This window comes from Panthera tigris, chromosome D4, assembly GCF_018350195.1.
Source record: "Panthera tigris isolate Pti1 chromosome D4, P.tigris_Pti1_mat1.1, whole genome shotgun sequence".
Taxonomy (NCBI): Eukaryota; Metazoa; Chordata; class Mammalia; order Carnivora; family Felidae; genus Panthera; species Panthera tigris.
This window is the reverse complement of record NC_056672.1, coordinates 26,376,937-26,404,313: the sequence shown is the minus strand read 5'-3', so window position 1 is coordinate 26,404,313 and position 27,377 is coordinate 26,376,937. Positions and strand designations below refer to the sequence as shown.

At 35.1% G+C, this 27,377-nt stretch overlaps 1 protein-coding gene across 5 annotated transcripts in view; it reads left to right on the top strand.

Annotated features, from left to right (window-relative positions):
- AGTPBP1 (ATP/GTP binding carboxypeptidase 1) overlaps positions 1–27,377 on the top strand; it is a 160,335-nt gene that overhangs the window by 106,608 nt on the left and 26,350 nt on the right. For all 5 annotated transcript variants that reach the window (XM_042963852.1, XM_042963848.1, XM_042963850.1 and 2 more), the window contains 5 exons: positions 2,005–2,088; positions 3,673–3,759; positions 3,844–3,992; positions 22,321–22,408; positions 26,025–26,169. In XM_042963852.1, the coding sequence (XP_042819786.1) occupies positions 2,005–2,088; positions 3,673–3,759; positions 3,844–3,992; positions 22,321–22,408; positions 26,025–26,169 (553 nt within the window). The remainder of the gene's footprint in view (positions 1–2,004; positions 2,089–3,672; positions 3,760–3,843; positions 3,993–22,320; positions 22,409–26,024; positions 26,170–27,377) is intronic.

The following is a 27,377-nucleotide window of genomic DNA, read 5'->3' as shown; positions in this document are numbered from 1 at the left end:
GATATAATTAGGATTTATTTAGTCATTCACCCATACTTGAATACTCACATTTTTTTTTTTTGGTATGGTATATCTGAATGTATGTGAGTGCTACCTCTTTTATTGTCAAAGGTCTGGGCAATATAAATTTTGGACTTGTTTATTATTGCAATTAATAACTTTTTAAAAATGTTTCTTTAGCAAGAATTTGGCATTTGAAAGTTATGACATTGAATGTAAATCAAAGATTTATATCTTAATCCTTTGATACTGGGTCTTTTTCTTGATAGACTGCTTGTCAGTGAAGAGTTATTTTTTGTAGAATAAAACTAAAAATAAATTTAGAGTTGTACCTCTTTAATATTTTTTCTGTATTTAACTATCACACCTTTTAATGTTTTCCTGATAACTATTAGCTTTTTATCAGAATAGGTTCTTAGCTTATTCTGAAGTCAAAGTTATACTGATATTGTTAGAGATAATTCTGAACTATATGAGAGTTAAGACTGCTTAATCACAAAGAAGTATCTTTGGTGCAGGAGACTAGTTTCACATCTACCTGAAGTTCAGGAGACTTTCAGTGTTTAGTGTATTTTTAAGATTTTATTATAACCATTTTGGCAACTTTCCTCACTCTGTTCTAACAATAAATCAATAAACCACAGTTTCAATCTGTGTTACCAATCTTTACCTGAAACAGACAAATTTGAAATTTAAAGCCGTTCATATAATCGGCTTCCTCTTTAAGAATAAGTGATAGGGGCGCCTAGGTGCCTCAGTCGCTTAAGCATCTGACTCTTGATTTTGATTTTGGCTCAGGTCATGATTCTCACAGTTTCAGGAGTTTGAGCCCCGCATCGGGCTCTGTGCTGTTGGTGCCAAGCCTGCTTGAGATTCTGTCTCTCTCCTTCTTTCTCTGTCCCTTGCCCGCTCAAGCTCTCTCTCAAAAAAAAAAAAAAAAAAAAAAAAAGAATAAGTGATAATATGACAAGTGATACTGTGACTATAACAGCAGTAGGCATCTTCCCAGTATGAGCGTTGTGGCCAGTCTACCTGGAGTTCCAGGCACCTGGCTGTATGACCTACATTTGTTCTGGTTTGGTTACCCTTGGTGACACCTTCAGTGATTGTTGCCTTCCTTGGCTTAATTATGGACAGGGAAGATGGTGGAATCTGTCTGTGACTCCTTTTTCTAGGATAGTGGCAGGATTCTAGGAATTTTCCAGTTGGTGACCATTTCATTGGACTGATTCAGGGGGAGGCCTAGAGAATTCTCAGGCCTGGAGAATCCTGGAGATGCAGGGTCCACGCTCTGCCTCCTGACACAAGTGTCCCCTTCTCCTCCACATTTCCTCTCCGTTCACAGAAGAGAGCACTGATTCTGACAAATGCGCATGCTGGTTGCCAGTTGCATTTTAGCAACATTCCAGCAATGGTGGCTTTTAAGAATCTTCATATATAATTTTTGGCTTTTTGGATCTTTACTGCTTCTAATAATGCTGTTCTTATATATGTAAAATTATTTGCTTTTCGTCTACAGAGTGGCTTGTTACCATTTTGATGTCGAAAGTCATAAATAAGACATTCAAGATTTTTTTAAATAAAGTTTATTTATTTATTTTGAGAGAGACAGAGACAGCTTGAATTGGGAAGGGTCAGAGAGAGAGAAAATCCCAAGCACTGCCAGTGCAGAGCCCAATGTGGGTCTCAAACCCATGAAGCTGTGAGATCATAACCTGAGCCGAAACCAAGAGTCAGGTGCTAACTGTCTCAGCCACCTGGACACCCCTCAAAATTTATTTTTAAGGTATTGAACTTGTAACTGTATTCTACATGGTTATTTTCAGAATTCGGGCTTTAATAATACAGATACTGTCTTGCGACATATTGATATGAATGATCATTTTTATTTTAAGAAAGTGTTATCCTTTTACATTTTTTCATTCCAAACTTATTTTGGAGAAAGTTGTGCCTTGGCCTATAATAATGAATTTTGGTGGTCATGCTTCTCTTTTGTGATTTCAGGACAAAAATTGCCCAAGATATTGAGAGGTTAATACATCAGAGTGATATCATAGATCGAGTGGTATATGACTTGGATAACCCAAAGTAAGTCTGTTGTTGTTTTTAGTTTTATTAGTTTTATTAGTACTCTAAGATTTCAGTGTTATTTTTAAAAATAAAAAAATATAGCTAACTTCCACCTAGTTTGCCCTTGCTATGTTTTCATCTTTTAGCAGGGACATAATGGTAATGTAATAGTAAATCATATTAAATTGAATGTATCACAGGCTTTTGTTTGTTCTTAGGTGGACTTAATGGGTTCGATAAGGGAAAGGTCACAAACTGATGCTGTGTTTTTAAAAAACGTGAAATTACCTCCATTTTAGAGAGTGGAAATGTCACATGAAATGCTGCAATTTTGTCCTATTGACAATATTGAGCCTTCGTTTCCTTAGGACAACAAATTACCATCCGTTTTAAAAAAAGAAGGGACATGTGCTTGCTAATGTCTCCATAGTCCCCACTAGTCTTTGTCGCCTTTTACTGCTTACAATGTGCATCAGTCCTTTATATTACTTTCCTGATCTTTGAAGCCCATGTGTTTATGATGCTTGATGCATTAGTGTTATTCACAATTTAGGGTTATCACTGTTATCAGCACATTTTAGGGTTTAAATAAGTGAAAATTAGAAATGATGAATGTGACTATTATTTAGTCATTTGCCTCTTTATACAAGAAATGTAATTAGCCCTCAGTGGGTTTCCCCATCTCTCAACATTCTAATATTCTGATGGACGTTTCAGATCTTACTGGTCTTTTTGGAGGAAATAAAACACTTTTTAAAGATCATTATCTTTAAAGGCAAAGAAATAAGGGTAAAAATTATGTCAAAGCTAGTGACTGAATTTGAAATAATACTTTTAAAAATGAAAACCAAATGTACCTTATTCAAAATGTCTTAGTTATTTCACTGTTTATAATTTGGTGTCAGATCAGGCAGATGTGGTGAAAACAGAAACTCAGGAACCCTGAGCGTGGCATACATATACCATTGCTATTTCTAATTGAAATGACTTTGGACAAAATCATTGAGCTTCTTAAGGTCTGAGTTTCCCTCTGTTAGAATGTAAGCTCCAGAAGAGCAAAAATTTGTATTTAATCAGAGACACAGACAGACAACTAAAACCGAATCTGGTACCTAGTAGGCATTCAGTAAATACTAAAGTAGTGAATATGTAAAGTGAAGACAGTACTTTCACCTTCCTGGCACTAATTAAATAAGCTAGTATCTATATCTAATATAGCTCTGCAAATTTAATCTGAGAACTGCATAGTTTAATTAGAATTATTGCTACTCAGCACTGGTCATATGCCTTTTTAAAAATACATCTAGTCTTTTTATTTGATTATTGGTATTTAGGAATGACGTTTATTTAGTGGGGCAGAATTTCTTATTTGCGATTAATATTCAGTCTCTACTTGTAATTGTAATTTTTAAGTCTATAAATGTTAACCAGTGTTCGTGTTTTGCTTGTGTTCGTTACATTCTTTGGTTTAAAAATAAAGAAGGGGGGGACGTGGCAATAGTGGTATATTTTTAATTTGTAGTGTAGTTTTATTTAAAATTTTTTGTTTACCTATTTAATTGCAGTGTATTTTATAATACTTACTTGAATACTTTTATTTAGTTACACTATTCCAGAAGAAGGAGATATTTTGAAGTTTAACTCCAAATTTGAATCTGGGAATCTGCGCAAAGTAATTCAAATTAGAAAGTAAGTCATTTAAAATGTTCTCACTTTGTCTGTACACAGATATTTCCCTAATTTTCATCAGATTTCTTTATTTTCTATTTTCAGAAATGAATATGATCTTATTCTGAACTCAGATATAAATAGCAATCATTATCATCAGTGGTTTTACTTTGAAGTCAGTGGAATGCGACCAGGTGTTGCTTACAGGTTTAACATCATTAACTGTGAAAAGTCCAACAGTCAATTTAATTATGGTAAGACATGTTTTTCCCCCCAGTGTAGATGATATGCAGGCATTGTAACTATAGTACATAAGGCTTTTTTTTTTCTTCTAATTATTAACGTGTTTAAAAAAGGTTCATTGTTCTTTTGTTTTCTCTAGTTCTCAAAATTCGGATACTTATTAATGCAAAATTGGGAATAAACCTGTGCATTGCTTTGTTGGTGAAAAGCTCTTTAAAATGTAAAGAGCATCTTTGATTTCATCCAAATTAAATACAACTAAAGATTTATTACTTATCCTGCTTAAAATCAAGTTTTCAGTGTCAGCTCATCTAGAAGAAAATTACATAAAGCAGTCTTTAAAAATGTTTAATTTTGAATAGTCTCATAGAAAGTGAATATATATAATGGAAGTTCCAGAAAGGTTTCACGTTCTCTTCACTGAATTTTCTCCAGTGGCTACATCTTCAGTAACTGACCATCCCAGAGTCAGGATTTGATGTTGGTACAGTGTGGGTGCAGTTTCATGCCATTCTATTACATTTGTAGATTCCTGAAGTTGTCACCACAGTCAAGGTACAGAATACTCCCGCCACCACAAAGCCTTGTGCTTCTCCTTTATTAGTCACTTTTCAGTATGATGTTAGTAGTCATTTTCTATAAATTTTAAAATATAGTTGAGGAGGTTTCCTCCTATTACTACTTTGCTGAGGCTTTTTTTTTTCTTTTTTTGTCATGAGTGGGCATTGAACTTTGTCATATGTTTCATCTCCATCAATTGATTTGATCATGTGATCTTCTGTCTGTAAATTGTTAATATGGTGTTATTTCATTGAGTTTTGAATATTGAATCAGCATTTTTTAATCTGTGGAATAAACCCCACTTGGTCATTGTGGATAATTGCTAACATTTTGTTAAGAAATTTGTATTTATATGTTCAGGAGGGATATCAAGCTATAGTTGCTTTTTTGGTTTGTTTTATTTTTGGTACCGTATCTGGTTTTGGTATCATGGTAACACTGACCTCATAAAATGGGCTGGGAAATTATTATCTTATTTTCTGGAAGAGCCTGTGTAGATTTCATGTTACTTTTTTTTAAAGTTTATTTATTTGGGGGCGGGGAATGGAGGGAAGAGCAGAGAGAGAGGGAGAGGGAGAATCCTAAGCAGACTCTGTGCTTAGTGCGGAGCCTGATGTGGGCTCCGTCTTGCAAACTGGGAGATCATGACCTGAGCCGAAATTGAAAGTTGGATGCTTAACCAACTGAGCCACTCAGGCACCCCAAATTTGGTATTACTTCTTAAACATTTGGTAGAATTCTCCAATGAAGCCATCTGGGTCTGGAAGGATTTCTTTTTTGAGAGTCTTTAGTTTTACTTTTTTTAACTGTTTATTTTTGACAGAGAGAGATTATGTGCCAGCAGGGGAAGGGCGGTGGGGGGAGGAGGGGACAGAGAATCCCAAGCAGGCTCTGTACCGACAGCAGTGAGCCTGATGTGGGGCTCCAACCCACAAACTGTGAGATCATGACCTGAGCTGAAGTCTGACACTCCACCGGCCCAGCCACCTGGATGCCCCTTTTGATAGTCTTTAAGTTACAAATTAAATTTAATAGTTGTAGGGCTATTCAGATTATTCTCTACTGAGTGAGTTGTGGTATGTGGTAGTTTGTGCCTTTTAGGAATTGATCCATTTCTTCTGAATTGTCAAATGTCTGTGTAGAGTTGGTCACAGTATTCCCTTTCTGTCCTCTTGAGGTCTGCAGGGTCCGTTGTGACACCCCTGCTTCATTTCTGGTACTAGTAATTTGTGTTTTCTCTTTGTTTTCCTTTGTCAATCCTGCTAGAATTGTCAGCTCTATTGACCTTTGTTAATTTTACTGACCTTTTCAAAGAACCCGCTTTTTGTTTCATTGGTTTTCTCTACTGTTTTTCTCATGAAACAATTTTTTAAAAACTGTAGTGTGTGTAGAGCACACTAGCAAAAGTATTAAAGTTGTTAAAGGCATGAATATGATGGTGCTTTTTAAGGGGCGTTTCTAAGAATTAGAGTTTTCAAGAGTTGAAGAGGCTGTTCTCAGTTGTCATTATTTATGTGGGAAATAGGAAATTTTACACTCTAGATGGTTACATGTTTGGGATAAAAGCTTTAATCAGATTCACTAATTTAATGCAATAATGAAAGGAAGATTATGTAGCATAATATCTAGGTTAGTTATAAAATTATTTAAAGTTTTTAAACGTTTTAAGTAATCTAATTTTAAATAGTGCATTTTAAATATATTTTGACCAAGGAGTCAGTGCTTATATTTTGCATGAATAGTGATGTGAATATTCTTGATAAAATCTATTTCACATTCTTTATTTTTGTGATTTTGGGGCCTAACTAGTAATCATTGAATGTTGTATTTCTTAGAAAACAATTTTGACCTATTTTTGATCTTAAAACCTTCATATAATTTAAAAAATTACCTTATTTGAAACTCATTCAGAATAATAGTAAAAAATGAAAGAATTTCATGTTTTCCTTATTTAACTTGTAAGTATAGTGCTGACATAATATTTTAGAGAAGGAAAGGACAGTTACTTAAGTGGAAGTATGTTTGTATTTTGGGTGCTCCTTAAGAGTATATAAATATAAAAGCCTATTTATTCCTAAAATGATAGCCAGTGTAATTTTCAAATTGTAGTGCCTGCAGGTGGATGACATCTTTACAACTACATTCATTTATTCACTTTTATAAAATAGTACTGTTACTACTTTAAACTTTATTATAATTTTAATTTTAAAAATTAAAAACTTACATTGTAGAGCAGTGCTTCTCTATTTTTTTTTAATTACAAAATGTTTTTAATGTCAGTTTTTATTTTTGAGAGAGAGAGAGAGACAGACAGACAGACAGACTGCGAGCCGGGGAGGGGTAGAGACGGAGACAGAATCTGAAGTAGGTTCCAGGCTCTGAGCTGTCATGACGCACGGAGTCCGACATGGGGCTCAAACCCACGAACCGTGAGATCATGACCTGAACCGAAGTCGGCTGCTTAACCGACTGAGCCACCCAGGGGCCCCTATTTTTATTTTTAAATCAGTACTTCCATGTGATAAAATAATGTCTTCCTTTAGTATCATTTTAAGTTTAAAATAAATAAACTGAAACTTGCAAACTGAAACCAAATCAAAACAATGGGACAGATGGCTGCTTTACTTTAAAATTTCCCCTGCTTCTTAGCCCTTGCCCTTTGGGTATTTTTGTATGTCTGTCACACTTTCCAAACTCACTTTATAGAGAATTTGGGTAACAGAATGGTGTTAAGAAAATTAAAACCATCCACAGTGCATCATCCAGAGACAGCCACTTTAATATTGTTGTGTCCTTCCAGCCTTTTTTATATGGCAATATGTGATTTCCACATCTACATAATTCTGTATTTATTTTAAAAAATAAGCCTTGTGTCCCATGCAGTTTCATAGTCTGTATGTTAAGCAAACATTAGATTGTTAACATTTTTTTCTGGTCATGAAATATTTCTCCAAAACAGAGTATAATGGACATCCTACAAGAGGTACTGTAACTTATTTATCCAAACCTTTTTCTGTTGTACATTTAAGCTGCTTCTAATTATTTTCTATTTTAAATAATGCTGAGATCAACATTATTGTACGAAATATTTGTGTCTGTAATTATTTAGTTACAAATCTACAGAAGTGGAATTCCTCTGTCTGCCAGCTGTAAATATGTTTATTTTTCTGATAACCAAGCAGTGGATCTTTAATGTGGGGATTTGGTAAATTAAAAATTGTTTAGAGAAGAATGTAAGAAGGGGAGAAAATCCACTAATTAGCATTTTGTAATCCTCAGACTTACATTCACATAATTTTAAAATGAAATTTTATCCTTTCATAGATTGGGGTTAGAGTATGACAACTCACCCGAAACTATTCTCATGCCATTCAGTATTTTCAGTGACATCATTACTAATGTTTATATAATATTCTATTGAGTAATGTACAGTTCGGGATTTTATTAAGTCTTTTTCAACATTTCAAAATTATAAGCTGTGCTGTTGATACCCTTACTTGTTTGCTTTTGTGTATGTTTACAATTATTGCTTTGCCATAAATTTCTCTAAGTAGAATTTCTCAAAGCAAATGAACAGATGTTGCTGAAAACTAGGGAAAAGGATACTTACTGTGCTGGTAGGAGTGTTAAATTAGGTCAACCTTTTTGAAGTGCATTTGATAATATGCTTTCGGTGTTTATATTTAACTTCATCCAGGATTTATTTTGGTAAATTCTGTGAATTTGGGGTCTAACTTAATCCTGTTGTTAGTAGTTAAGCAGCTACAACTGAACCCATTCTTTCTCCAAAGAGATTTAAAATGGTGTTGCTAAATTGAGTTATTTGTTAAATGTTTACATTTATGCCTCATTTGCAACTCTGTTCCTGACCCACTAGTAACAAATGGAGAGGAAACATCACTTAGAAGACATTGTGAATGGCTGCTCTGTGGTAGCTCATATAGAAAATGCTCTGGTTATGGGGTGCCTGGGTGGCTCAGTTGGTTAAGCATCCGACTTCGGCTCAGGTTATGATCTCGTGGTTCATGAGTTCAAGCCCTGTGTCAGGCTTTGTGCTGACTGCTCAGAGCCTTGAGCCTGCTTTGGATTCTGTGTCTCCTTCTCTCTGCCCCTCCCTTGCTTGCATTCTGTCTCTCTCTCTCTCTCAAAAATAAATAAATATTAAAAAAGAAAAGAAAATGCTCTGGTTAGCAAACACAGATTGGAAGCTGGTTGGTAAGATATCACTCTGACTTGCTCCTAGTTCCTAACTTTTTGAATCTGGGTTGAATTACTTTGACCTCCTAGTCATATTATTTGTCCCCTCTGGTTTGAAACAATACAGTTCTCAGAAGCTATGGACTAGCATTTTGGGGGGAGGCTGTTTGTTGCTCTAGTACCACTTGAATTTAACGATCCTGACGTTTCTGTCTAGTGTAACATCCTTTGCTGTGTAACTGACTTGATAATACAGCTTAACATCCTGTAGTCTTTTTCAAAAACAATTGAATTTTTCTACCTATTTTTCCAGAATTGTTTATTCTAAATATTATTCAGAATAGTTTTATTAAGTGCCAAAAGATTTCAATTACATTAAACTCATAGAATAATCTGAGAGAAATGGAATTTTTTATATTAAGTCTCACTGCTTAGGAACATGGTGTATAGTTTTGTTTATTCATTTTCTTCTGCCCTCACTTAAGTTTAGTTTTTTTTAAACAGTTTTTTAAGTTTATTTTTATTTCTTTTTTTTTTTAATTTTTTTTTTTTAACGTTTATTTATTTTTGAGACGGAGAGACAGAGCATGAACAGGGGAGGGGCAGAGAGAGAGGGAGACACAGAATCTGAAACAGCATCCAGGCTCTAAGCTGTCAGCACAGAGCCCGATGTGGGGCTCGAACCCATGGACCGTGAGATCATGACCTGAGCCGAAGTCAGACGCTTAACTGACCAAGCCACCCAGGCGCCCCTATTTTTATTTCTTGAGAGAGAGAGAGAGAGAGAGAGAGAGAGAGAGAGAGGGAGAGAGAGAGAGAGGGAGAGAGAGGGAGACAGAATTCCAAGCAGGCTCTGCGCTGATAGCAGAGGTAGGGTTCAAAAACATGAACTGTGATATCATGACTTGAGCTGAAATCAAGAGGTGGATGCTTAACTGACTGAGCCACCCAGGTGCCTCTATTTAGTTTTCTTTTTGTTAGTTTTGTTCATTTTTATTTCCATTCTTAAGTATTTTGTGTATTTTCTTTTGGCGTCTGTTTTGAAAGAGTACTTTCAAACATTTTCAGGCTTGTTATTTATAATTAAGAAAGCTGTCAAGTTTTATATGTTCACTTGAAAATTGACCTCTTTACTGAACGTTCTTACTAGTTTTCATTGTTTGTGAGTTGATACTGCGGATTTTCTTGCTAGGTCCCTAGAATTTTTCCTTATCTGTAGTTATATTGTGTATCTTTCATTGCTTTGTAGCTGTTGGATATAATTTTGAGAATGTTTACAATAAAAAGGAGACATTGGACATCCTTGTTTTGACTCTAATGTGAATGCTGCTAGTATTTACATTAAATACACTAGCTCTTTTTTTGAGATACAGATTCTTTCTCATAGTAAAGAATTTCTATTTTGGGGCGCCTGGATGGCTCAGTTGGTTAAGTGTCCGACTTCGGTTCAGGTCATGATCTCGCGGTTTGTGGGTTCGAGCCCCGTGTCCAGCTCTGTGCTGACAGCTCAGAGCCTAGAGCTTCCTTCAGATTCTGTGTCTCCCTCTCTCTCTGCCCGTACCCTGCTTATGCTCTCTGTCGCTCAAAAATAAAAAAAATTTTTTTTTTAAATTTCTACTTTTACTAAGTTTTAAAAACTGAAAGTATTTTATTTTTGCGTTTATTAATGTGATGTGACCATATAATAATATGAGCTATTAATGTGCTGTATTGTATTAATAATATTTCTAATATCAAATCATCCTTGGGTTTCAGAAATAAATCCACTTTGCCATGGGAGTTAATCTTTTAATATACAACTATTTTTGATTTGTTAGTATTTTGTTTAAAGGCTTTACATCATTGGTTGTAAGTTAGACAAGTCCGTTTCTTTTTTGGAGGGTTGTCTTTGGCCAGTTTTGCAAACAAGCTGATGCTAACTTTGAACACTTAAATACAAAAGCTTTTTATTTCCCCACCCTGTGTTCTGGAACAGCTTAAATAGCATATACATGTCTTCATGAAATTCGGAAAGAACGCACCTCTAGAACTGTCTGCGTATTCCTTTTTCGGTGGGAGGAGAGTCTGGATAACTTCTTCAGATTTCCGTGACTTGGTGTAGTCTAGTTTTCTATTTCTTATTGTGGCAGTCGTGATGATTTACATTTTATTATATAAATGACATTTAGATTTTCAGAATTCACTAGCAGGGATTTCTGTATGATGTCTGCACTGTGTGTGCTGCCTGTTCTCTTGCTTCGTTCCCTTGCGTGTGTGCTTAAAACATAATTTAGTGTTTTAAAAACCTAGCTCTTGGTTTTATTCCTTATTTCCATTAAAAGTTTTAAAATTAACTTTTCTCTTTTCCTCTCTGCAGTTTGATTTTTTTCTTCTTTTTAACTTCTAGTTTGTTTACCTAAATTTATTTTTGTTTGATGATCAAGCATTTAGGGCTTGAATTTGCTCTTAATTATAACTTATTTTGTATCCCCTTCCCCTCTGGATTTTAATATTAAGACTCCTTGTTATTTTGTAGGTTGCCTCTAATTGTATGTAGTGTTGGTATCCTTTTTGATGCAAGAATTATTTCGGAAGACATTTGTTATATTCGTGGTTGGTTAGATTATTTTGATTAACATTTTTCTCATTACTTTCAGGTTTTAATGAATCTTGTTCACATACATATAAAATTTATGATTTGGAACAGTTTTTTAAGCTTCCTATCTGGTCAGTTTTTGTTTTCATGGGCACTTGGAAAATAATATATATTCTCTGCTGGAAGCATAATTTCATATACATTGTTAGTTTAGTGTTATAAATCCATTTATTCAGCTTTTGGTGTCCTTATTTATTTTTTACCCTATCTGCCTAAGACTTAAAAAAATTGTCTTTCAGTTCTGTTGTGCTTCTGTCCAGTCCTCATTTACGAAAACGTATATATTTTTTTCTGTTTAAGCAGCATTATTTGGCACACAGTTTATAACTTTTCCATATTTATTTTGTATATACCATTTAACAGTATAAAATAGTCATACTTAAGTATATTTAACCTTGAATTCTATTTTTACAATGTTTTGGTTTAAATTTGCTTGATACATCTTTGTTTCTTATAAATAGAGGTTGCATTTTATTGTTTGACCCTTGTCTTTAACATGCTTTTAACTTAAAATTCTTTTTGTAATTGATACATTTAGATTTTTATGCTATTTTTGTGCTTCTTGATTGTTCTGTCTGTTACTATTTAAGGTGTAGTGCAACACTTGTTTCATTGTGGAAATCCAAAATATGTATATAAAAAAATAGAGCATGAGGCATATTCTGCATTGGGTTTTCTCAGTCCTGTTCCATCTGCCTTAAGTTTAGTAGAGATTTCTCCCAAATTCTGACAAGAAGTGATCTCTTGTGATTTCTTTTTATTGCCATATACTTGTAAGTATTTAACTAGGAAGTTGGTTATAGTTGTGAAATGAGCTCTTAGGCAGATATAATTTTTTTAAGTGAAACTCTGTCATTAGGTTTGTTTAGTACAACATAAAGGAAATCTTGGTTTGTCTTAACATCAGTAGAAAGAAGGGACTAATATTTTAGTAAGCTGGAATTCAGCAGTTTAAGAAATTGCAACTAGCTATGTAGTTGATGTTGTCATTGGGTTGAATTTTGAATTCACTTCAGGGATGGTACTGATGACAAAATATTTGCAGTAGAATCTTGTTCAGCTGAAAGGATTTGTTTAATTGCCATCCATGACTGAAATTCAGAAGTAATATTAGTTTTAATTAATTTTATTTCTTTTCTTTTTTTTGATTGGGACATCTTTTTTTTGGATTGGTCTGGGGTTTTAGTGTTGGGTTCTAAGCAAATATGTCCAAAGATGGCTTATTCTTTGACAGTGCCCCCAAAAGGGGCAGAATTACTATTGTTTTTGTTTCTTAAATTGCCCCTTTCCTGGGGATATTTTAGGTGATTCTGTTAAATAGTTTTCTCACAAGTGAATGATCTTATTTGTGAATTTTATTTGAGAATTTATATCACTGTATAATAATGTCACATCTGTTGTAATCCATTTCTTTCTCCACACACCCCCCCATTAATTGAAAGGGGTTTGCTCAAATTACCACTAGATGGCAGTCTTGCATTTTAGTAACTTGGAACTTTCCTTGGCAAGCTCCCTCCCTGGCACTTCTGCACTCTTTTTCTCATCCTACCCCCTAACCCTTCCTTCTCCCTGCTCCTCCCCTTAGCCATGTCTCCCAGATACATGAAGATTTTTAACCACCTCCTTACATAAATTGAACATGTGTGGAATCAGGCAGCAAAATAGAATTTTAGAGTCTAGTCTGTAGCATTCCCACCTTGCCCTCGTTAGTTAATTCCATACTTGGAAGTTGAGCTGAGCTATCTCTTGACTAAGGAAGTCTTCCCTGACTCCTCAGGCTGGATGAATCTCCTGGATAAATGTTCCTTGTAATTTTTCCCTTTGGAGTGCTCATAACAGTTTTATGTTGTTTATAAGTGTAGCTTATTAATCTCTTTCCTGCCCCCTCCCCCTTGTTTATACATTCCATGTGATCAGGGACAGTGTCACTGTTGCTGACTGCCATGTTTACACTATGGCGTTTAACAGATGTTTAGTAAACATTTGTTAAATGAATGAGGCAATGGATGGATGAACTATGAAGATCCCATTAGGAACATAAAATGAACATGCACAAAATATATGTCAAGAAGATTCTAGTTTAATATAAGATCAACTATTTCTAAATATTTTATTTTGAAATAATTTCAAATTCACGGAAAAGTTACACCCTGACTCCAGATGTTGAGGATCTGAAATGATACCTCATCACCCTACAATACTTTTAGTATATTTTCTGTAAACAGTGGCATTTTTTAAATATATATATAACCACCAACGTCAGGAAATAATTGATTTGTGAATCCTGTCTAATCCATAGACTCTTCATTTGAGTTTCACCCATTTTCTCAATAATATCCTTATAATAGCAAGAGAATTCTGCTCAAACCATGTGTATTTAGTTGTCAGGTTCTACACTCTTTAAGTCAGGAACAGTTTTACAGGCCTTAACATACATGACGTGACACTTTTGAAAATTATAGAACTCCTATTCTGTAGAGTAGTTCTCGACTTGGAGTTGTCTCTTGTTCCTCGTGACTCCATTCAAGTTGGGTATCTTTGGCAGGAATATTATAGAAGTGATGTTGTACTCTGGTGACATCCCAGATTTTGTTTGTCCCATTACTGATGATAATAATTTTATCACTTGATTAAGTTGGAGTCTGCTAGCCTTTCCACTATAAAGTTACCCTTTTTCTCTTTATAGTTAATAAAGTATTTTAGGTGGAAGTACTTTGAAACTATGTAAATATCTTTTCCTCATCAGATTTTACTATGTTAATATAAATCCAGATTGGGTTCCTGTTTTACTTAGTAGGTTGTAATTTGTTTCTCTCATTATTTATTTTTATGCTCAAATTGCCCAATATTTGGCCAGTGGGATCCTTTTCATACTGGCTTCGGTGTCCTTTGGACACATTCCTATCATTCTGTATGGGCATCCTTGCTTTTTCGGCATACATATTCAAGGCGCATCTTGCCTTTTCCTGCCCCAGCCTGGTATCAATCATTTCTTGGAAGAGCCCCGGCTTGTTTTAGTGGTGAATGGTACTTAAAAACCAAGGTCTGTGTGCATAGTGTGTACATTGTTATTGGACCTCTTAGTAGACAGAGCTGAGGACTGTATGTGTGTATAAGTACTTATATAGAAATTTTCGTTTGTAGTGGTTTCTCTATATGTATATATATGTTTATGTTTGTGTGTATGTGTTATGTGTATACACTCCCACACAGTCTCTATGAGGTCACACTGATACCTTCAATTCCACAGGCTTTATTCTGTGTGTTTTTTTTAACCTATATTTACAGCGTCCTTCAACGTGGAGAATGTGAGCTTCCCTTATCCTTAATATATTTAATCCTGATCAATTCCAGTGTATGTTACAATCTTTCTGCTGCCTTTTTGGGCAGATATCCTCCTCACTTCATTCAGCCTTTCTTCCTACCCCCCTGCATGTGTGTCCTCCCTGTTTGTGTTCATTTTGTTTTATTAGTATTATTTTTTAATGTTTATTCATTTATTTTGAGAGAGAGAGAGAGTGCCCACATGCGAATGGGGGAGGGACAGAGTGAGAGGGACAAAGAATCCCCAGCAGGCTCGAGTGTGGAGCCCGACTCAGGGCTTGATTTCACAACAGTGAGACCATGACTTGAGCCTGTATCAAAAATCAGATGCTTAACTGACTGAGCCATCCAGGTGCCCCAAGTGTTAATTTTATTTTTAGTTTCTAGTTTTATTACATGGTGGTTAGACAGTTTTGTTGGTTAGCATTTCTCTTTTATGGAACTTCTGACATTTCCTTTTGATCTAATATGTGATCATTTTTTGTGACTATCTCACGTGGTCTTAAAAGAAGGTATACATATTCTGTGTATATATAAAGATACAGTGTTCCGTATTTAAGATTTGCCTTATTATGTTCTTTAGATCTTCTGTATACATCTCTTCATTTTTGTTCATTTGGTTTGTGGTGTACCTAGAGTGATGTGTTAGTCTACTATCGATAGTATGTTTCTGTCTTCTGTATTCTGTAATTTCTGCTTTACTTAGGAGATTGGTCTTATCTGGTACATAGATATTGGTTATTATTATATTTTACTGTGAATGATCACTTTATAAAGTTCCTTCTTTGTCTCATTTATTATTTTTTGGCCTGAAATCTACTTTGATCTCAGGATTTCAACTCCTACTTTGTTTCCATTTTCCTGGTGTATCTTTGCCCATTTTTAACAGGTGATTTAAAGTTTTTATATTCCGTCTTCTAGTAGTGATGAAAGCCTGGGTTTTATTTGTGCTGCTTGTTGAATTTGTTTATTTACTTTTTGGTGGTAAGGATGTGTGTAGGGATGCAGACTCAAGTGGCTACCATTATCTCCTAGACCAACAATCTGATCTTCCTATTTTTAGTATAAATCTCTATTGTTGTACTAGCCATATGATAAGCATGCATTTTTTTCTCCATACAGTCACTCAGTCCAGATAACGTATGCAACTTGTGATAGGTGGCTGTAGGTTATTCAAGTTCCATTTTAAACTTTTTTTGTCCCCCTTCTTTGTTAAATGAGGGTATTAGCTTCAACTTGAAAATTTCATGAATCTGTGGTTCATCATACATTTGATGAATAGGGACCAAAACACCTTGTCTTTTTTTGTATCTGTACTTGTCATTTAGCATCTACTCAATGTGACTTTGGCTTTTACTTAGATATTGTTAGAAGCCACTGCCATTGGATTTTGCCGTCACCATGGCAATTTAATATTTTGGTGGTCTGTATTCAAGTGACAAGATTGACAGTTCTTGGCATATTTTTTATGTATATAAAGGTTTATCCTTTGGCTAATGACAATATCAATTACTCAAATATAGCCAAAATGTCAGGTCGAGTAGATTGTGGTATATTCAGTCTGAGTTACCTCATTTGATTGATTCTTAGTAGGGCAACCTCTTTGGTTCAAATGGTTTTTTTGATAGTTGGAATTTTAAAATGTCACTCTTCCATTGTGATCATAATTAACTATCATTTAAAAAGTAATAGAATACATTGTCTTTTATAAAATTAGAACACTTCAATAAATCTAATGTGCCCTTGACTTCAGCTGGAACCTTACTGTAGTCAACCATTATTATGAGTTTTGTGTATCTGGAGGAGTTTGAAGTTTCTTCCCCCCGCCCCCCCCCCCCGCTTTTTTTTTCTTTTTAGAAAGAGAGGGTGAGCTGGGGAGAGGGACAGAGGAGAGAGAGTCATTATTTTTATTTTGAGAGATAGAGCATGCATGAGTGAGCGCTAGTGGGGGAAGGGCAGAGAGAGAGAAGGAGACAGGAGACAGAATCCCAAGCGGGCTCCGCGTTGTCAGTACAGAGCCCCATATGGGACTTGAATCTGGAGATCATGACCTGAGCCGAAATCAAGAGTTGGACACTTAACTGAGCCACCCAGGTGCCCCGAGAGAGAGAATCTTAAGCATGTTCCACGCATAGATCCCATGACCTTGGATCTTGACCTGAACCAAAATCAACAGTCTGACGCTTAACCCACTGAGCCACCTAGGAGCCCCTGGGGGAGTTTGAAGTTTCAGATTAAAATGGCTCAGTGATTCCTAGGAAGAAATAAAGAAGATAGGAATCTGTTGTATGTACCAGTGAAATACTTGAGTTTCAAATATAAAGAGAAAATCTTAACATACTTCCACTTTAAAAGAACTGGTTACATAAATAATGTTAATATTACAGCAGCTAACGTTTATTGAGTATTTACCGTGCGCTGGGCCTTGTTCTAAGTGCTAACACATGTGGTACTCTTAATCCATACAACAGAATCCATTTTACAGAAGAGAAAAAGAGGGCATCAGTGCTTTAGTAATCTGCCCAGGATCACGCATCTGGTAGGTGGTGAAGTTGGAATTCAAATCCAGGTAGTCTGGTTGCAGACTGCATGCTCTTAATCACTGTGTTGTTCTGCACGTGAGAAGGGTGGATTAGTGTCGGACTTCTCATCGGTGGCACAGGAAGCTAGAGGACAGCCAAATGTCTTTTGCAAAGTGTGTCGTTTGTTTGTCATTGCCATACACTTTGTGTATGTAGAATTCAGAATTATATTATCCCTGAACCCTCTGTGAGAAAAATAAATGAGGAAAAAGATCTCAAGGTAGAAGTCTTGAAATTTATAAAATCTGTCAAAAGTAAAAATGTTCTAAAGGGGGTGATATGGGAGACGTGAAGGTTAACTTATCTTGATGGGATTGCTTAGTTATTGATACAGTATCAGAGAAATACCAATTAATCATAACGATGAGGATGGGAAGTGAATTGAAGAGTACAACAGAAAGCTTCCAATAATGGAGAAAAAAATGTGGAGAAATCAACCAAGCCAGTAATAATAAGAAAGCAAAGAAGAAGAAGAAAACCCATGAAATAGTAGAAAGAAAATAAGATGGAAGGAATGACATGAAATGTGTGTCTGTCATCACTAATTACGAGTTGAAATGTCCTAAAAAAGTTACACAGTGGTGGGGGTGAGGAGGGTATTAATTAAATGACAAAGAAAAGTTGAAAATGAATGATTGGGCAGAGATAAACTAGGAAAATGCAAATAAAATATAGCAAAAGTGGTAATATTAATGCCAGAAGTGGAATTGCCAGGTCATATGGTATTTACATTTTTAATTTTTGAAGGGCCTTTGTGCCTGTTGTCTGTAAAGGTGTCACCAATTTACATTCCCATCCAGACAAAGAAAAAATCAGGATCAAAAGCACTAAATAGATACTGTGTATTTATAAGTTTCAGTTCTTGAAGATGTAGAATAATCACAAACATTTTTTAAATTGAGGTATAATTAACATATAACCTATTAATTTCAGATGTATAACCTAATGCTTCAATATTGGTATATATTGTGAAATGATCCCTTTGAGAAGTTTAGTTAGCATCTATTGCCACATAGTTATAAATTTGTTTTTCTTGAGATGAGAACTTTTAAGAGCTACTGTCTTAGCAACTTTCAGGTATGAAATATAGTATTTATATATTAACTATAGTCCCTATGCTGTGCATTACATCCCCAGGACTTACTTATTTTATAACTGGCAGTTTTTACCTTTTGACCACTTTCACCCATTTTGCCCACTCCCACTTTTATTCTTGCCTTACCAATCTGTTCTCTGTTTCTATGAGATTTTTTTTTTTTTTTTTTTTTTTAGGTTCTACATGTGAGATCATGTGGTATTTTGGTATTTGTCTTTGTCTGACTTAGTTCACTTAGCGTGATGCCCTCAAGGTCCATCCATGTTATTGCAGATGGCAAGATTTCCTTCTATTTAATGGCTGTCCATTTTTTAATCAGATTGTTATTTTTTCTATTGAGTTGTAGGAGTTCTTTATATATTTTAGATACTAACCGCTTATCAAATACATGATTTGCACGTGTTTTCTTCCACTTAGTAGGTTGCATTTTCATTTTGTCGATGATTTCTTTTGCTGTGCAGAACACAAACCTTTATACAGCACAGCAACGACCATAACCATAGAGCATTTGTAGAGATTGAACAAAAGCTCCAAGAAATACAACTCGATTAGAAGACAGTCGTTGTGAGAATTTAAAATACCCCTTTCAGAATTTAACATATCAAGAAGACAAAACACAAATAACAATATAGAAAATTTGAATAATATAGTCAACAAGCTTGATTTTGGGATTCATTGGGATTCCAGTTTGAGAACATATTTGAAGATGTGTTGCAGCCAACAGAGTGAGATGTAAGATGGGAAGTGGGAGAAATGGTGGAACTAATCTGGGATTCCAGTGTTAACAGGAGGAAAGTTGAGGAGCATTTCGGGAAAGCATCTCATCCATGTTAGAACTGGAAGTTGGTGGGATCCTGGACTTTTGCCTTAAAAAAATTGAAATGGGTTTCAAGAAATAGTGTGACATAATATGATTATGAAACTGAGACATGTTAGGGACATGGGGCAGAAGGCCTGTGTATCTTCTCCAACGGAAGGATAAAACAGAAGAACTGCAAAAAAGTCACATTACAAATGTGAGTGACATAGAATGTCACATGAGTTGGAGTGTTTGATGAAGTGTATGAAAGAATCCATTTGAACTAGACCCTGGAAATACTTTATTTGGGAGTGTGTGGGTAATGCACTTTGGCTGTGCAATGAGCTATATTTACAGAATCTGGATGTAAGTACTGTTGTTTTTCACCTTAAAAGGTCTGCTTTATAGAAGGAGCACAAGAAGGTATCTTCCTTATGTTCATGAAACACTTAAAAATTTTTAACTTTTTTTGTTACAGACAAAACTTACGGGTGACTAAAAAGCTCAGAGATTTTACAGATTTCATTGTGATTTAAAATACTAATGGAAATCAACAAAATGTTGAACAAAAAATGGGTACTTGGAGATGTAAAGTTCTTCCTTAAAAAAACAAAAACAAAAACCCTCTGAAATTTAAAATTGGTGTTACAAATCCTGTAGAACCATGCTGTCCAGTATGGTAGTGACTAGCACACACATATGGCTAAGTTAAGTTAATTTAAAATTAAAAATTCTACTTTTTGGTGGTACTGGGCTCATCTCCTGCCCTTACTAGCCACGTGTGGCAGGCCGCTGCCAACTTGGATGTTGCAGGTACAGAACATTTCCGTTCTGGTAGGAAGTTCAATTGAACAACTCTGACGTAGAAAGTCCTTCACAAGAGGACACTTATAGACTTATGTGACATAGCTAAGCTGGGAGCTGGCAGGAAAGCATTTAATAACTTACATTATTTATAATAAAAAAGACTGAAAGTAAGTGAACTAAGTACTCAAGATAGTAGAAAAACGAGAAAATAAACCAAAAGGAAGAGAATGAATTTTTTTAAATGCTGAAAATAATGATAGAAATAAAATAAAATATGCCAGAATTGAGTAATAAGTAGAGATTCTGGGGTTATCTGGGTGGCTCCGTCGGTTAAGTGTCTGACTTTTTGATTTCAGCTCAGGTCATATCTCAAGGTTCCTGGGATAAGAGTGTGGAGCCTGCTTGGGATCCTGTCTCTCCTTCTTTCTCTGCCCCTTTCCTGCTTGCACGCTTGTGCACTGTCTCTCAAAATAAACTTTAAAAAAAGTAGAGAGTCTGAACAGACTATAACTTTTTAAAAGGAAATTTGAAAAGTATTAGTCACCTTATCGAGATGGCATTTCAGCTGAATTTTATTTACCTTTTAAAGAATAGATTGTACTGTTGCTTATTCCAATCAATAATGGATAGCTTCTCAGTATATTTTTCTGAAGCTAGTATAGTCTTATACTAATACTTAGTAAAGGTAATTTTTAAAAAGACCAGTTTTTAGATACACAAATTCTATTTTTTTTAAATGTTTATTTATTTTTGAGAGAGACAGCGTGTGAGCATGGGAGGGGCAGAGAAAAAGAGAGCCACAGAATCCGAACCAGGCTTCAGGTTCTGAGATGCGGGCATAGAACTCGAAGTGGGGCTTGAACCCATGAACACTGAGATCACGCCTGAGCCAAAGTCAGACACTTAACTGCCTGAGCCACCCAGGTACCCCTAGATACAAAAATTCTAAATAAGATTTTAGCTAATATAATTATATACTAGTAAAAGAATATCATTTTCTTGCAGTGCAAAGATAGTTAGCCATAGGAAACCTATCAACATATTCTGTCAACAGATTAAAGGAGAAAAGCCATGTGATTCTATTAGTGGATGCTGAAAAGGCATTTGATAAAATAAATTAAAACAAGTGTAATAAGAATTATGAAAGAAACTACTCCACTTATGGGAGTAATCATAGCACCTGCCACAGAGGGTTGTTGTGAGTATTTAATGAATTAACACATGTAAAAATGCTTAGAGCAGTGTCTAGCACATAGAGATTATTCAATGTTACCTCTTTTTATTAAACATGATACAGTTGATATGCAAAAAAAATTGGCAAATATTGTATCAAGTGGTAAAACATTTTGATTAAAATTAGGAACAAGACAGAGTTGTGTTCTTCTATATGCAGAATCACTTGTAAGGTTGTATCATTTTTCTAATACAGTAAAAGTAGAAAATGAAGTGACTGATACAAATACTAAAAGAGGAGGCCAAATACTTTAAGTTACAAATTATATGATTTACATATGTACAAAACCCAAGAGACTATGAAACACTAATTAAAATACTCAGAGCTAAATTTAACAAAATGGTTCTGTAGCAGGAAAATGAAAAAAAAATGGTTCTATCTTTAAGTTAGAATATAAGGAAAGTCAAATCAGATCTCCGTAAAATTTGTCAACATTTCTAAACTTAACATATGAATTTCATTAGTTCTAGTTAGAAGCCTAGTGCACGATTTTATGAAATTGGATAATATTAAAGTTTATATGTAGAATATATTTCTGAAACTACCCAAGAAAATATGCTATATATTTAATCTTATTTTTGCTAATAGTCCCTTTACATTTTCCTTCCTATAAGCACATATTTGTGTGGAGAAGTTTGAAGAAGAAAACAATCTTAACATGTTGGTGGCATTTTCTCCCTTAACCTCAGTGTAGACGGGGGTCCCTGGAGAGTTAGAAGTATGATCAAATACTGTTTCTTCATATATTTTTGACGCTTTGACTTGTTCCAAGAAATACATTTTACTTACCATTTTTAATCTAATATAGAAAAGGTAATAGAAAAAAGCTTAATGATTTCTCACTAAAGTTGAAATCCGATTTTAGGTAAATTGGGATTAAAAGCATATCATTGATTGATTTAGGAGATTGTAAAGAAATATCTCATATTTTTTTATATATACTAAAAACTGAAATGTATTTTCTTTTAGCTTTCCTGAACATTTGGTGCTTTCTATAATGGAATGATTAATTTTTAACTCAGAAGCTCTGAAAAGAATTTTTTTTTCTTTCTTTGTTTCTTTTTCTTCTTCTTCTTTTTTTTTTTTTAAATCTCTCTGTCAAAGGTATGCAACCACTCATGTATTCGGTTCAAGAAGCATTAAATGCCAGACCATGGTGGATTCGTGTGGGAACCGACATTTGTTATTACAAGTAAGTATTCTAAGAATATTGACATCAGCTGACAGAAGGGGATCTTAACTTCATTCTGTTTCAGTTTAAAGATTAGAAACTAGAGTCATTATTGCATTATTTGAACTGTGGTGATATACTTTACTGTTATCTCTAACAGAGTCCTTTAAAATTTGAGATTCATTGAGGTGGTAAATTTAGTAGAAATAAAATCTGTCCTATAGACAGACTTAATCCAAATCTTGTCTCCACCAGTTAGATAGCTATGTGTCCTCAACTTTCTTAGCTTTTAAGCCATGTAAACTTCATTGACTAAACGGAAATTAGGAATTCTAGGAAATAATTTGCAGTGGCTTTTTGTTGTTCTGATGATATTAAGTATAATTCTTTTCTGCATACAAATATTTAACTCATCTTAATTTCCAGAATATTTTACCTGGAGGTATATTCCATAGTTACCTTACATCAATTTATACAGTTCAATTTGACCTCAAATAGGTCATCTACTTAATCAAGTTAGAAATCAGTGCTCGAAATCACTTACTGCTTCAGTGGAATGATTGGATTATTCTGCAACTTCACATCTAAGTAATCTGGGATTATCATATACTTTGCTTCTCATTTTTACTGTTTCTGCATGTAATATATTTCTAGATAACTTCCTCCGCTGAATTCATTTGACCTCCCTGTGTTTTCTCTGTTATTAATCTTAATCCTGACATTTTTGTTTAGTGGATTTTGAATTTTTATCGTGGGTTTAAGTAGCACTAATATTCCTTCAGAAATCAGAAGATTTCTGACTCTAGGTTTTAGAAAAACCTGCATCTTAAGTGCTATTACTTTCTGAGAAAGACAGTGTTCCTTGGAATTCATCTCAGTAGGATTTCCCCCTTACTTGTATTAGCAAAATCAATAGTAAATGAGGGATAGAAATGTAAGATTATATGCGTTTCATCTGTACTTGTATAAATTTCATATTTCTTTTACTGCTAGGCTAACATAAAAATACTCTTATTTATCTCTTTCTCATAAAGTTGGAATAGAAATAATCAATCAATGAATGTTTTTCTTTTCCACATTATCAAGTGAATGGTTGTAACATGACAGGTGGTGGTTCTGTTCTGTGTAAGGGGGATGGCGAAGATTTTCATTTGTTTAGTTTTTGTTTTTTCTTTTGGCTACTTCCAAATCTGGAGCTGGAATTCAGGTCAATTCAACAGATGCCTATTAACTGTTTTCTGTGCAGCAAGCACTACTTGCTTTCCTGAAGCCTGAAATCCAGATAGTGAAGATAAAATCTACTATTTTTGCATGTGTCTTAACTTTTCACATGAGCTAAGTCCTTGGATGCTTGTTTGTTTCATTTGCAAAATGAGAGTAAAAGGACTTCCACCAGTATATAAGAGAATGTAACTTATAAAATATATAGCTCTAATGTGGTGTTATCGATACCTCTCTGATTAGATGTTAAACTTTTGGGGGAAAAGAGTTGGCAAGGACTAGTCCTGGAACTTGTTTTTGTGTTTTCGTCAGCCCACAGCACCTTGTCATTGAGTATTCAAGATATAGTGGCTAAGTGAATGAAGACTATACTGGTTTGAAAATACCGTTCATGTTTATGTGTGTGCAAGTAAATCTAATTGTTGGTCATGGATTTTCTTCAGTTCATGACTTAAATAATAGAAGATGATCTGAAATTTTAGAGATTAGGTTGGTTGATAGACAATCTTTAGGCCATCAAATGTCAGTGATACTTAAAGTCTGGAAAGTAATGTGTAGTTTTAAAAACTTTTTATTATGGAAATCTTCAAACATTTGTAAGAGTAAGCAATAGGATAATGTATTCATCACCCAGTTTCAACCGTTATCAATACATGTTTAGCTTTGCTTTAGGAATACTTTCACTCCTACCTCCACACTGAATTTTTTTTAATAAAGATTTTTTTTTTTTTTTTAATTTTAGAGGGAGCGCAAGCTGGGGAGAGGGACAGAGAGAGCGAGAATCTTAAGCAGGCTCCATGCTTATTGCAGAGCCTGATGCGGGGCTCTATCTCAAAAACTGTGAGATCGTGACCTGAGCCAAAATCAAGAGTCAGCTGCTCAACTGAGTGAGCCACCCAGGCACCCCACACTGAATTTTTAAAAGCATTTCCAGATATCATATTTATCCATAAATACTTAAAAGAATGAGTGGGAGAGGGGCAGAGAGAGAGGGAGACACAGAATCCAAAGCAGGCTCCAGGCTCTGAGCTTGAACTCATGAACCATGAGATAAGTACTTGAGCCACAGTCATATGCTAAATCTGACTGAACCACCCATGTGCCCCTAGAGATTTTTTTTTTTTTAATTTTTTGTTATTTTTGAGAGAGAGCACGTGAGTGCAAGTAGGGGAAGGGCAGAGAGAGGGGAGGGGATCCAAGCGGGCTCTGAGCTGACAGCAGAGGGCCTGATGTAGGGCTCAAAGTCAGGAACAGTGAGATCATGACCTGAGCCGAGGTCAGATGCTTAACCAACTGAGCCATCCAGGCACCCCATATCTCTTAGAGATTTTTTTTTTTTTTTAATTTTTTTTTTCAACGTTTATTTTATTTTTGGGACAGAGAGAGACAGAGCATGAACGGGGGAGGGGCAGAGAGAGAGGGAGACACAGAATCGGAAACAGGCTCCAGGCTCCGAGCCATCAGCCCAGAGCCCGACGCGGGGCTCGAACTCACGGACCATGAGATCGTGACCTGGCTGAAGTCGGACGCTTAACCGACTGCGCCACCCAGGTGCCCCTCTTAGAGATTTTTTAAAGACAGTCTAACCATAATGCTTTTATCACACTTAAGAATATTCTCTAATACAATAAAATACCCAGTCATTGTTCAGACTTCCCCAATTGTCTCATAAGTGTTGTTTTAGAGTTTCAGCAGATTTGTTTGTTTGTTTGTTTGTTTGTTTCAACATTAGGTCCCCCCCCCTTTTTTTTTTCTGTTATTTCTCCTTTATTTGTTGGAGAAACTGGGTCATCTGTCATGCCAGAGTTTCCACATTTGGGGTTTTGCTGATTGCATGCCTATGGTGACAATGAATTCTTCTATCTCACTGATTTCCTATAAACTAGTAGTTAGATTTAGAAGCTTGATCAACTTTAGGTTTGATTTTGGCAAGAATACTTCATAGATGGTGCCGTGAATTCCTATTGCCTTATGTCCGGAAACATATCATGTCTGGTTCTTTCTTTCTTTTTTTTTTTTTTTTGTAGCCTTAAGATTGATAGTGAGTTTAGGTATTGTCCCCTGATCCATCTGCTTTAAAGATGGTCATTAGCCTTCCATCTAATGGTGGTAGTAACCATTGATGATAATTGGCCAAGATCCGGTAATGTGTATGGTAACAAGGAATTAGGTTCTAAGCTTTTCATTGATGAGGAGTCTCAGCTCCATTTGATAGTAAATTCAGAAGTGAAAACTGATGTTGGCTGATAGCATTTATCTGATTCAGTAGCACCAACTCTAATTTTTATAGAATATTTAAGCTAACCTTATGAACCGTGTGTTTCCTCCCACCCGAAGTTCTGTTTCATAAAGAAGCAAGGAGATTCAGAACTTTTGTGTGGAAGAAGTAAACAGGTTTTGTGCTTTTCTATTGCAGAAATCACTTCTCAAGAAGTTCAGTTGCTGCAGGTGGGCAAAAGGGAAAATCCTACTATACAATTACATTCACTGTCAATTTTCCACATAAAGATGATGTTTGCTACTTTGCTTATCACTATCCATACACATATTCAACTTTACAGGTGAGAACTCATTAAGTTATATTATGGCTCTTATTGTGCTCTATGCATATGTGTCAGATAATTGGGGGAAGACGGGTTTTAATTAAATATCTTAATAAAATGAAAAGATCCAGTGCTGAATATTTTAGAAAATAATACCATGTTTGTTGAAAACATTAAGGGAATAAAATGGGAATGTAGTCTTTATTTTTATTTAGTAGAAATACTAAGGAAATTTTAAAAGATTTTTACTCTCCACCTTTTTATAGAAATCTGTAGTTCTCTAAGATTCCATGATTTACACATATTAACTAGGTGAGACTTCCACTTGTTTAATGAGAGGCATTGAATCTCATAGAAAATCTAGCAATAGAAAAATGTGTAAGTTTTTCTGTGGGGAATTAATTTCTTTTAGTGGTTTGGTGTGGAGTTCTAGATCCAGATTCTTTAGAATTTAAGATGTAAGAGTTGTTTTGTGAGTTCTTTTGAGATGTTTGAGTACTTACATTGTAAAACAAAACTAAAAAATTAATCGAGTAGTTACTGTGGTAGATTTTTTTCTTCTTAGTACAGAAAGTCTTTCGTAATAATTATGGATCAAAGAGGTATGATCGGTTTACCCAGAGAGAGATTGGAACACTATGATTAGAAACAAGCTTCCAAATTATTAGGGGAAAAGAAGAGAAACATACTCCACTGAACAGAAGAGAGAGCAAAGCTTAGAACACTCAGTGTGGCTGACTTTGTTTTAATAAAAGTTACAACTTACAATAAAGGTGTTATCAGTTATCTTTCCGTGCTGAATAATACAGCATCAAAGTATATAGTGCTGTTACACACAGGGTTACATATTATTATTCTTTACTGATGTGACCTTTTTAGTATATTTTAAATTCCCCTCCTTTTGCCAGTGCTGCTGCCACAACCTTTCCAGCCATTATTGCTGTCTCTCATCTGGACTTCTGCCGCCTCTTCTAACTGGTGTTCTAGAATTCACTTCTGTCCTCTTTCCTCCTTTCCCCACACTGGAGCAGGAGGGCTTCGTGATGGGAGCGTCTGGTCCCATAAATCTCCCGCTTAAAGCTTAGTGATTTCTTTTGCCATTTTTATGAAGTCTGAGATTCTTACCATGGTTCATTTCTATCATTTCCCTACTATTTGTAACAATTTTTGTCATGTCCTCATACTGTTTGCACTATTACTTAATATTTGTCTTTAAATGGAACTAA